This window comes from Zosterops lateralis (assembly GCF_965231275.1).
Source record: "Zosterops lateralis genome assembly, chromosome: 2".
Taxonomy (NCBI): Eukaryota; Metazoa; Chordata; class Aves; order Passeriformes; family Zosteropidae; genus Zosterops; species Zosterops lateralis.
The window spans coordinates 98,240,894-98,253,800 of NC_139763.1; the positions used below are offsets into that span (position 1 = coordinate 98,240,894).

The following is a 12,907-nucleotide window of genomic DNA, read 5'->3' on the forward strand; positions in this document are numbered from 1 at the left end:
CGCCGCTCGCTGCCAGAAGGGAGCCGCCACCTGCTCCGGTGCGGAGTCGCTCCTCGCTGCGCGCCGGGAGGGCGAGAGAGAGAGGGAGAGAGAGAGGGAGAGAGAGCAGCCGCCCCGCCGCCCGCGCCCGGGAAGTTACCGCCGCTCCCACCGCCGAGGGAAAGCCGCCGCCGCTTCTTCCCGACCTCGGCTAAGGAGAAGTCTCCCAGCGCTCCGGTGCGAGCGGGAAGAGCCCCCGCGGGCGCGCCGCCCCGCTCCGCCGCCGCCTCCCGGTCCCGCCGCGGGCAGGCGGGATGATGGAGCTCCCCGCCGCCGCCGCCTGCGCCTCCTGCCGCCGCCGCCCGCCGCCGCCCCTGCTCTGCCTCCTGCTCGCCGCGCTCTGCCTGCCCCCAGGTGAGCGCCCGCCCGTCCGCCCGCCCGGGGGAAGCGTGTCCGCGTCCCGCCCGCGCGTAACTTGGCCGAGGGGAGGCCGGGGCGAGGTGGCCGAGCCCGCCCGGAGCTCCCCAGAGCGCCCCAGGGCTCCCCAGCACCTACCGCGGGCTCCCTGCTGGCCGCGGGGCGCTCCCGGCCGGCGGTGCCGCCGCATCCCTCCGCGCCTCTGGAGGAGAGCCGTCCTCTCCCGCCCTCCTGCTGCCGCCTCTCCTGCGGGAAAGGCACGAGGAGCTGCCCCGGCGGTCGGGGGGACCCAGAGGTGCTGTTCTCATCTTTCCGCGTGGGAAGCGGCGGTGGAGTCCCTGCGGGGCGTTGTCGGCAGCAGAGCCGCTTTCACTTCCCGGCGGAGCGGCGCGGAGCCGCCCGCAACTTGGGCGCTTCAGCCGCTTCTCCCCTCCGCGCCCTCCGGGACCGGCGGCATCACGGTGGGAGCCTGTGTCAGTGCCCCGTGTGGTGCCCCCTGCTCGGGCAGCGCCGGTGCCTGAGGCTCTCCGGCAGAGCGGGGTGGCCGCGGGTAACTTCGCTTCCCCTCCCGGTTTCCGTGAAAGCGCTCCCGAGTCAGGCGCTAGGGAAGTAGGGAGGCGCGGAGAGCGCTAAATATCCTAATTGTTCTGGGAATATTTTGGCTACGAGGTGTTTGTAGGCTTTGTTTTGTAAATATTGAGCGTGAAAAGTGAAGTCTGAGGGAAAAGCTGTGAAGTGAGGAGTTCTGCATTCAGCGCGGGGAACCGTCTCATTATTTTTGTAGAAAGAGCGTCAGCCTGTGGTAAAATTCTGTATTGCTTTAAGAAACGGCTTTGCCTCTCTGTGTGCCTTTGCAGAAGTGTTGGAGCTGCTGGTGGTTTTTCATTCCTGGCCTCTGCCTGGTTTGTTACGCGCTCTCCAGTTAACCATTTACAGCCAGAGTGATCTTGGCGAAAGGGAAGAGAAGAGCAGACCTTTTTTTTTCCGCTAGATGCCTTTTATGCTTGAGTTTTACAGGCTCCAAGTAGAAAACTAGCTACAACAGTAAAGCGAGGCTGCTGGATCTGTAATTTCAAATAGAATAGTAAAAAAAAAGCTCCAGACAGAATCAACAGCAATATTGGAAGGGTGAGCAGCGTGTCAGGCTGTGCTGCCAGGCTTTAGCTTTGGCAAATACAGGGTATAATCACTGTCAGACATAATAAATACCAGTCCTGGTGGCAGAGCTTACAGAGAATACTGGTTGCTGTGATGCAGAGAAAGTCTTCGGGAAAGATTGTTCATTTTAGGAAATCTTGAAGGCATGTGGATTATCAGAGGGATAAGCACCTCAGCTTCTAAGAAGCGAGACCTGGCCCCTGTGGAGAGATTTAACCCAGTAAATACAGAACAATCTTGGTGATTGTGTGACTGTCTGCATTTTCCATTTGAAGAAATTGTGAAACCATAAAATATTTTATCTCAAAGGTTGTGTTGATGGAGCTGTATAAAAAGATGGCACCTGACTACCTATGATCTTAATAGGCTATCAGCAAAACCATTTAACTTGTTCTTTCTGCTCTTCACTCCTTCCTTGCCCCCTCAAGGAGAAGCCTGGGCTAACTGTAAGGAAATACATGGGGGGAGAAACTAGCCCCAGCTCAGCTTAGAAACTTACCCTGCCTGGAAAGCCCAGTAGTAGATTTAAGCCTCTAGTTCTCTGTTTATTCTGAGGAATATAAAAGATACTAAGATACCTAAAAATACCTATGAAAAGGTCTTGGTATTGCTGTAGTTTTACTGGTTCTTCCCCCTTGCTCTCTCAGCTATTTTAGATGATAGCTAGTTTGTTATCATCTAAACAAATTATGGATGTATTACTCTATCATGGTGCTCAGCTTTTGGGAGTTCCATTTGAGCTTTGGAAGTGGAAAGCAATAGATGAGCTATTAAAAGTTTATGTGCCTCAGTTGTAAATATCTCTGGCAATATTCAAGGTGGACTGGGGATCCTTGTGAGAAAACTTGATTTTGTTTCTTCATGGAATAAACTGCCTAGGAAGATACCCCTCTTAAAAAGAGAGAGAGGGTCCAAGTACACATTTGATGTGAACAGACTGACTCCAATTGTAATCCCATACATTTCTAGAGGAAATGGCTGTATATGAAAAAACAGTCAGCTCTTAATCAAGAGCTAATCATGACCTTTCCCCCTCCCCCCTCTTTCTGGTGGGTTATAACAATAAAGCTCTTAGTCTGTCATTTTATTACTAGACTTGCTACATATTGCCAATATTGTCTAAGCCTAGTGAGACTGAAACAGTCTTATTTAGGATAACTCATTGTGTTCTCACTCCTGACTGTGTTTTTCCCCTGGTATATCTGGTGTGACTTTGAGCTAGAGGAACTGGATTTCTGTATTAAGATCTGGAATTCACATGGGTTTTCTGAAACTGAAGTCAGAAAACATCTGCACCACGTGTATATGCTTCAGTGTGCCATTTATTTATGGTCCAATATCCAGGGTAACAAACCAGACTCATTCCTAAGTAAGTTTTAATTGTTAGATTGATTGCTTTGGGAAGCATTTGATATATTTAGGGTTTTGGGGTTTTTTTTTCCTTTTTTGGTCTGAAAGTCTTTGAATATAAACTATTTTTCTTGTGCTCTCCCCTCTACTGTTGGGTTTGTAGCACTGAGAAGGCAGAGGGCAACAACAGAAATCATCCAGGTCTGTAAATCCTTGAAATTTCACCCAGGTGATTTTTATTGAAGAAAACATGTTATGTTCATCGAATAACTATCTCTGTCACAAGTCATATTTAATTTCAAGATATTTTATTTTCACCTTCCAACCTATGTAGGAGTAATCTCCTTTCTTGCAGTACCACACATTCTCCTTCCTGTAAGTAACCTGAGTTGTTAAAATTATTTGCCCTGGGTTTATATATTATCTTCTGTGTAGTAGAATTCATTTGTCAGCAGAAATTTTTGGGGAACAGAATCTCTAAATATTTATGCAAGATGATGCATAAAGGGGAAAATAAAAAAGCATAAGTCTTTTGCATAATGCAAATTACATCTGTGTGATCAGGCTAAAACTGTTCTCTATTTTCTTGCAAGTATCTTACTTATGCAGTGGGGTTTATAGTCTTAAGAAGTAAGAGTGCTCACTACAGATTTCCGTGGTGTCATATGAGATCCTTCTAAGCCATATGAAAACAAGCATTTCTGTAGCAGCAATAGCTTTAATATATTGGTTGCTCATACCATATCACATCATCATGGACTTTTTTAGGTTCCTACCAGAGGACTTTCTGGAGAGTATTTTCTGGTCAAAGTGGTTTTGGACTTCTTGGGTGAAATAAGAGCAGGTTGCTAGTGGGAAACTGACTACACAGGAGCCCCACCCCTCTTTGAGCCCAGTAACGCTGGAGAGACTGAATGTGCTTATTTTCTAGGAGCTGTAATTTGTAATTGGATCTCCTAACACTAGATTATCAATAATAATATCAATGTCAATAAGTGTCTTCCCTTCTTGTGATCTGTACTTCTTGCCCATAACATGATGATCACAGATATGCTGGCTTGAGGTCTGATTTCCAGTGGTTTTTCCACTGCTGTTTCACACGTGGGAATTTTGTGACTTTTTAATACTACCATGCTGACTGTTGAAACTGTTCTCCCACATCTTTAATAGTATGGTGTTGCAGCATGGTCTTGGTTAGTTCTGCCAGCTCTGATTGGAGGCTAGACTTTATATATTGATTTTTACCATACCTAAACCACCATCGTCTGCAGACTCTCTCTTCAGTGGTACTCAAGGTTCTTGTGGACTGACTGGTGTGTGGCTTTTACCTCTGGTAATACAATTTTTTTTAATTAAAAAAAGGTATGTAAACTGTAAGGCCACATTTGTAAGAGAATTGAGGACCTGTTGCAATATTCTGATTTCTCTCAAGTTCCTGTCTTCAAGAAAAATAGTTACGCTTCTGTGCACTGATGCTCAAATGAGAGACTCTTAAAGGACTGTAAATGCTGTAGGGTGATAATTAGAAACGACTCAAGCAGAACGTGACTTTTCCAGGAAAACCTGAATATTAACAACTCCCCTTGATATGAAAAGGTTGAGTGTAATCTTCCCAGAAGACAAGGCTTTGACCTACATGTTCTTTATCTCGGTATATTTTCTTTAATGGGAACAGGATGAATATTGAAGGAGATTGTACATTTCTGCCTTTAATACACTAGAAAATGAATCTCATCATTTAGAGAGGAGACCGCAATGCACCTTGTATTCTGACAATCCACTACTGGCCGTGATCAGATCAAGTTTCTTCCTATTTTTTTCTTCTCTGGTTTTGTTTCCTTTTTTCTTCTTCCCCAGTGTGTTACATTGAGGATGGCTTGAATCACAATCATTCCTACACCAGTGGATGTTAATCTACCACTCCAAAGTGTTGGCCCTTTTGAGGAATTTCTGCCTAGCTCAAGATCAAATTGCATTTGTTATCATACATATAGGTCTCCAGAAAGGCAAATAAATATTTGCCTATTAAAACACTGCTGCTTCTACTGAAGTAGTATTTTTATTGTTGATAAGAAATACGCTTCTTTTGGTAGGTGAAAATGGGAGAAAGTGATAAAATAGTGTAGAGAGCAAAACAGAGCACATGCAGCTTCAGGGTATGATTTTTAGAGGTTATCAGGGGTTAGAACAGTTCTGTAACGTTTGGGTAGAAAGCATTTGAAGTGCTTTCAACAGCAATGGAAATACTAAGCTGTTCCCTTGATAAGAAGTAAAAAAGTGCAGTTGGTGATTTAATGAGCGTTTCAGCAGTCTGTATATCCATATATTTTGTTTAAGTTGTATTCTGTACAGTTAACCCCTGCTGTGAAGAAAAACTTCAAAAGCTCGAAGTGCATTCATGTGCTGTGTTTTGTGCTGTGGTAACACCATCTGTAGTATGTCCTGGAATCATTAATCATGGGTGTTGGTCACAGCAGTTTTGGACCTGAGGGAAAACTCTCAAACAGCAGCCAAGGATAGCAGAAGTCCCCAGGGCTGGAGCCCTGGCAGGCAGTGACATTTTGGCATGTGTCATGGGCTCTGTGTGGTGGCTGTCCCCTTCCCTTAGCTGTCTCTTGCATACAGTGTATGTGATGGGTCCCAGCTGCCCAGGCTGGAAGGTTTTGGGTTTTTATTAGAACATTGATTCTGACAATAGTTGGCATCTTTTTAACTTTGAAGAGATATTGGCAGCTAATTCAATAGAGGGAGCTCCGCTACCTTACTGTTAGAAGCAGCGTGTCTCAGCTTTTCCCAGACCTCTGGCTTCAGCCAGAAAGTTATATTAAAAGCCTTTATTTCTTCACAGTGTTTTGTAGTGCTAGGCTTTGTTACTGAAAGCATCTTACTTTCATCGCAAGCTTCCTGTTCCACGAAGGGGAAGGAGGGACTAATCCAGATCATGTACTAGGCAAAACCAAAAAGATGACTCAATTAGGGAAAGTTCTCTTTTGCTGCAAGGTTTTGGGTGTTTAAGATGGATACGCTACAGATTCAGGTTTTTAAGTGACACTTTCTTGTCTGGGGAGGTAGGTGGTGAAATTCATGGAAAAGCCCAAAAAGAATTAGAATAAATAGTGGGTATTTCCGGGGATTGAATGGGCCAAGAGTGGTGTGGCATGAAATAGAGTACACACAGGATAAGGAAATGATTGTACCAAACTTCTGCTGGGGTGAGAGGAAGCTGGAACACTTCCAGTAAAATGTTAGGTAGGACATTTGTTTAGAAAGGTCTGTTTTTTCAGTGAGTTCTTCTAGGATTTTTGTTGGGTTTTTTTTGTGTTTTTAAGCAAAAGTGAAATATGTGTGCCATTCTTTAAACATGGTCATTGTGAAAGAAGCCAGCTTAGGTGTATGTTTTTAACCCACTCCATGTCTACAACAGAAAAGCATGCATACAGAAAGCTGATAACTGATTTGTAAACTTAGGACTTTATATTTTTCTTGAATACTTTCATTTTTAAAATAATATTTCTCACCAGACGGCTTTGAAACTAATTCTGAAGTCCCAACAAAGAACAAGACTTCTAAAAAAGTATTCTTTGAGTCACCTTCAAGTAATGAACTCGGCATTCTTATGAGATGAATCCTAGACAAGTACCCTTTATCATTTTGCTTGCTGCAGAAGTTGCATTTTTTAAATCCATTTTTCTCCAATTTAACTGAAGAAAATAACCATAGATATTAGAGAACAAAATAGATATAGCTTGTGTATGGTTTAAGTGTAGCATTTTATATACAATTGAATTATTTCATGGTTTTGTTGTTTTGGCTTTTTAATGTGAATTTTTGGTGGGGTGGGTTTTGGGTTTGATTTTTTTTGTTTGCTTGTTATTGTTAGAAAATGCAACATTATTTTTTGAGAACTTGCTGTTGAGCTGAGTGAGTTTTTCATGCTGACCAGGAAGAATTCCTAAAGCTCCTGTTTTAGAGGCTGGGCACAATTTATCTCTGGGGTGGAATGGTAAATGTTCACTTAGGAGTCAGTAACTGGACACCTTACAGAGAATACATGGGTTGAAATGGACTTAAAAATGGACAATTAAAGGCAGCCATGAGATCTCAAAAATATTTGTGAAATGCTGTTTCTTTTAGTTGCAGCTTCTGAATTATTTTTCTGTTGATGAGATATCTAGAGTATTAATCTATGCATTTTTTCCCTTTTGGCATGGATTTTTATTTTGTGAAAACGTACAAAGCAGCATGTGTTTAGCAAAGTGAATTCTATGACTCATCCAGATAAAATCATGGTTTGTTGGTTTATTCTAGCTGTTCTGGAGAATAGAGATGAACTCAGTGGCCTTCACCTACAAAACCACACATGGAACAGGGAAAGGACCAATAGAATATTCAGACAGGATTTGGGAAACTGCAATGTAGCCATGTGACAGCAGAAGAGAGAAGAATGCTGAATCAATTTCTTCATTCTTGATACAGCACATCAAGTGCTTGAATATGGAGAGGATGATAGGACATGGATTATTTTAAGATCCACACAGTGACACCCCAGTGTGGGATTTGCTTTCTAAAACTGGGGAATGTGAAAATTTCTGACACTTAACAGCAAAGTAGTGCCCTGACCACTGGTGATGTAAATCCAGAAAACATTTGCATCTTACACTCAACAGCTTTAAGGGTTTGTGACGGGATAATTTTTCCAAATTTAATTAATGACTGAGAGTATTTTTAATACTACTCTTCAGTTTTTGAACTGGTGTGCAGCTCACTATTAATCTTGAACCCGGCCTACACACAGAAGCAGTAAGAAAATCAGTGTTCTGAATGTCCCAGCAGCTTCCGGTTTGAGAGAATTATGTTTCTTACTGTTGTGTTTCTGCACAGACAAGAACTTAGTAATGCGAAGCTTTAGTGTTAGTAAAGCAGTTCTAGTAATTATGGTTAAAAATAGAGTCTTGTGGTTTGAAACAGTTGCCAATGTATGAGTAAATAATTACAGCTACTTCGCATTGCAGAAGTTTGTTTTGCACTTTTTTCCTCTGATATTTTTTGTTTTGTTAAATACTTAAAACTTTCAGAAAATGGTTTGCTCCAGTAGTTTAGCTCTTGATGTGGTTTCTGTAACAGGACTTTTGGAGGGACAACTGTTCTATAGTTCAGTTTGACCTGGCACATCACACTGCTGTTGAATGATGCAACATGGTCTGGTTTAGCTTTGAAGTTTAAGTCCTTTACCCTCAAGATTTAACCCCAGTTAATGTGAGGTGCCCCACAGCAGCAAATTCCAAAGTGTCTACCTGAATCTTGGAGCGCGCTTTCTGGAAGTTCGCCTGTGGGCTTGGTAAGGGTCAGCTTCTGGTATTTCATCCAGACTCCCTTGTGACTGTGGGTCATTTCTTGTCGCTGCTTGTTACTTTAAGTGCCCTGGGGTGTTAAGTCCAAAACTTCTGCACAGCTTCTGGGGGCAGCAGGGGAGGAGTCTAAAACTTTTGAAATAGTGAGAAATAAGTGGTATGTTGCAAAGGTGACTACCGTGGATGTGGAGACAGGTTAACCATTAACCATTTCTTAGAAAATTCACAGAATATTTTGGCATCTGCTCTGTATCCTAACATAACGTATTGCCTGTTCTGTAAGAAAGTTCTTTCTTTATCTCAAAAGAGCTTTAAGCCCTTGCTATCTGCAGCCAGCAGGAAGGCAAACTTTCTGTCCTGTGTGTAAAACTGTTGATGTATCAGAGAGGCAAAAGAGGTGCCTGTGTCTGCCTGAGAGCCAAAGGGGTAGGAGCAGGGAAGTGAGAATTGTGGTCTTTTAGGAGGTCTTGTGGGAGTGGGAATGTAGCTGGGCATTGGGGTATGCTGGCGTTGTTAGGCTCTGCAGAGGCTGCTGGCTGTCATCATCCTGCAAAGCGGGCCTTGGAGTGCTGCTGCAGCCACCAGGGCAGCACAGCTCAGCATGAGGACCTCGGGACCTCCTCTTGGACAGCATGCAGCTCAAGAGCCAGCAGGCAGGAAGGAACTCCCTGGAGTGGTGGTCACCTGTAGGTCTGTGGTGGCTGTTTCACTTCTGCTGTGTAAGAGGGGAAAGATCTCTGTTCCTCCCAAGCATGACAAATTCCTACCTCTTGCATGGGACAGGTTTACTCTCTGACCTATTGCAGAGATGTGTCTGCTTACGTTAGAAACACTTTTCTTCAGCTCTGAATGGTGCATGAAGCCCTCTGTGGGATGTTTTTTAATCATTATGTCCATCTGCAAGTACAGCAGTGATAAGGAAAGATGGGCTTCAGCACACCCAGTATGCTCACAATCTTTGGCTCTCTTTCCATTGCATCAGTGGCACAGGGCATAGAGGAATGAATAACACAGTGTGTTTCTGTAGTGAATGCTGAATGGCTGAGTATGAGCTGCCAGCAGCTTTATCCAGAAGGAAGTGGGGTGCTGGGAAGAGTAATATTTGCAACCAGAGGAGGAGAGGCAGGTGAATCATTTTAAGCTGGAAAGCACAGTCCAGCTTTTTTTAGATGTGGGAGTAATTTTGAAGACTGAGGTTGATGGCTCAGTCCAAGAGCTTGTTAATTTCTCTGGGCAGAAGTAATGCATTCAAACTGTTTCTCAAAATGACTTATTCTTAGTTTTACTCATGGTTACTTCTGGAGGCCACATATGAGCTTCACACTGGAAATTTTGTGTGAATATGTATAAGAGCTTAACCCTGGTATGCCTTGTTTTAGGTGTAGATTCTAATTCACAGCAGTAACATCCATAGTTTGCTTTGGATTACTTGTGTTTCAACTGATTTCTAGTCTTCCTGTGAAGCGTCATCATCTGTAAACAGCAGGAATTGTTGTGGAAGGCTTTTCATCTAAGTGTGAGAGAGCAGAGCACTGAGCATGTGGGGATCTTGACTCCTTTTGAGGAGGCTCTCTCCATGCAATAGAGTCAATACTTGTTACTTTTTTGGACATACTGTACACTACAGATTTTTTTTCATAACCACAGAAGGAGGTTGGTGTCTCACAGAATGCAAGTTCTGTGACAGTGTGATAAACTCTACATAAAACTTGAGGGACTCTGTTAATTAAAAATAGAAACTTTAAAGGGAATAAATATTTCAATGAAAACCTTTGTTTTCTTGCTAAAACTTTTCATGATATTTGAAATGGTCTTTTTAGCTGGCTTTTCAATCACTTCTAGTTTTGTTTTTTTTTTTTTTGCATTTTCTTTTCCTTCTTCAGAGCTGAACCCTTACTCTGTCTTCAGGGAGGGATAGCTACTACAAAACCAGAAATTTTACTGCAACTTAATTCCACTGTATTCCAGGCTTTTCAAACAGTGATATTTGTAGAAGCTGTTGTGAACTGGGACTGACAGTGGCTTAGGAGAACCACTTTCCTCTTGGACTTGTCAGCACCCTTGGGTTGTTAAGTCGGGGTGGAAGTACTACAGCTTGCATTTCATATGAAAGGATTTGAGTGATCTCTGGTACTTTAGCAGTGAAAAAATATTTATGTTTCTTGTGGCATTTGCTTGATCTATACTTCAAACAGAATGGACACTTCACAGCCTTTGGCTGCTTGGTAATGCTTTACTTGCAGCTGCAAGGCTGAATAATTTTGTATGGTCTACTTCTGCACATCATTGGTAATTTCTATTGCCAACAAGGTGTTGGTGAGTCTGGAATGCTTAATCTCGTGCAGATTATATTTGCAGCTATACCAGGTGAATTGCATGTTGAAGAGCTCTCCCAGTGTCAGGGTGGCTGAACTTTGCCACACAAGGCTTGGGAGCAGGGAGATTGTCCTGCCACCATTTGCATCAGGGCTAACAATTCCTGTGAGACACTTTTTTCCCTCTATTGCAGGAAGGGACTGGGTTGAGTGTTTTGTGACTCTGGAGAGAGCCTGACAGTGTCAGCCTGTACCATCAGCTACTGCTGCAGCTGAGGAACATCCGTATCTGTGATTTAGCCTTGGATTGACCCCTTGTGTGGGCTTTAACCAGGCCTTCTAGGTGCTATATTTTGTGTATTGTCACATGTGATCTCTTCTACTGTTGACACACAAGTAGAGGTTTAAAATTTTGTATAGTGAGTTGAAAGCTAAAGGTGTTTTTTACTGCCATTTTATTTGGAGGGGAATCTGAACCTTATTTCTCAAAATCATAGAAAAGGGAAAAAAGATGCAAAAAATTACTTAAATTCTTAGGCACCAACTTTTATTATTTTTTGCAGCTGAAATTTAAGATAAATGGTCTAGATTTCTGGTTTAAAGAAAGCAAAATAACATAATAGAGGTGGGTTTGATTTATAAATACCACTTGAACAGCAAAAGATATTTGAGAACATTTCAGGCTGAGAAATAGAAAACATGTTTTTGCCAGCATATTGTTTGCTTAACTTCACTATGTCATTGACTGGTGTATGCCTCTCTGTTCTGTAGGCTTTGGAGGGTGAAGGCTTTAGAGGTGAGAACAATTAAAGCTGGAGTATCTAGGATTGCAGCAGCAGCACTTTGGATCTTTGACAGGGTGTATTAATGTGCATACTTAAAAGTGCACTTTTCTGCCACTGTTGTGTAAGCAAATATTTATGACTGGAGAGAGAAGTTTGCTGTCAGTAGTGGTGAAACAGATCAGCATCTCTGTGGAGTGGCAGACCCAAATTAAAGACAAAGAACTTCCAGCATGTTCCACCAGGTATATCCCTAAAGCCTGTGAAAAGAAATATTATGACAAAATCATGGAAAGGAGTCATAGCGATGGAGGCAATGTCATTTATGAAGCTGAGACAGAAGAGACAGGCAGCATGGGGACAGGAGGAGCTGTAGCTGGCCTAGCGTGTCTTGTGGCTGCATTTCTGGAGAACAGTTGGCTGAGTCTGAGGCAAGCCCAGCTTTTGGATCCAGCCACATCCCCTGCTGCTGCAGAGCCAGGGGGAAGGGATGATGGTGGTGGAGAGTCTGGGCTGGGCGAGCAGGCAGGCTGTGTCAGGAGGAAGGAAGCAGAGGGCCCTGGCACAGCTGCACAGAGGTGACTGTGCTGCCTCTTCCCCAGGCGTGGGCGGGGGAGACAAGGCTCTGCACCAGAAAGGGCAGCTGGAGTTGGGCTTGCGTGTGAAAGAAGTTGTGACAGGAGAGCAGAAACAGTTCTGGAAAGTGCTGGGGTTGAAGAGAGCCCCTGATCAGAGTATTTAAGGGAGAGGAGCAGAGGAGAACCCAATTTCAAGACAGGCAATGCCTGCCCTCCCCTGTCTATATTTCCATGTACTCCCCTGGGTTTGGCAGTCACACTCTTTGCTTTCACCTGCCGTAATTCAGCAGGATGTCCCTCTTGGTAAAGATCATGTTACTGCCATGTCACCCTGTTCCTCTTTTGTCACCCACATGCTTCAGTGTAATTTCCTGTCTCAGGAAACCATCTCTATGTCCCCCCAGGGACTGTGCAAAGCTGACACATTCACATATGGCCTGTGTCATTGGGCAGCCCCCTGGGCTAACGCACCCTTTCTAGACAGACTGCCTTCTCCATCCAGGGGTCAGGACAGATAACCTGAAAACCCTGAGTGTTTTCTTCTAGGCATGGTAAGAGACTTGGTGTATGAGGTGCCAGGGAAAGGGTGTCATGCTGAGCATGATCGCTGTGTGACCTAAATGTCTGTCTGTCCTGTTGGGCCGTCAGGTGTTCTGTGGAGTGACTCACACCTTACACTGTGGGCATTTAGGATGGTGAAGGAATGCTCAGTCCTGGAAAGACACAGCCCATGTTCTTACAGAGCATTGTTACCAATTCTGAAGAGATACAGCATTAGGTATTTAATAAGGATATTGCAATAAACATAGATGTAGGACCTGCTGCTGCTGAAATTGCAACAGTCAGCCACTTTTCTGGTGTAAGGCTGTTCATGCTGTGTCTAGGCTGAGGAGGGGGAATCAGCCTGTGGTACAGGCTTGACAGGTTGAGCTATGCTTATTCACAAAATCCAGAAATTAAGCTAACACAATAGTTTT

General features: G+C 43.8%; 1 protein-coding gene across 1 annotated transcript in view; it reads left to right on the forward strand.

Moving 5' to 3' along the window:
- Positions 1–293: 293 nt before the first annotated feature.
- ALCAM (activated leukocyte cell adhesion molecule) overlaps positions 294–12,907 on the forward strand; it is a gene marked incomplete at its 5' end in the record, with an annotated part of 115,048 nt that continues 102,434 nt past the window's right edge. Inside the window, one exon of the mRNA XM_083854366.1 lies at positions 294–393. Coding sequence (XP_083710492.1) covers positions 294–393 — 100 coding nt within the window. The remainder of the gene's footprint in view (positions 394–12,907) is intronic.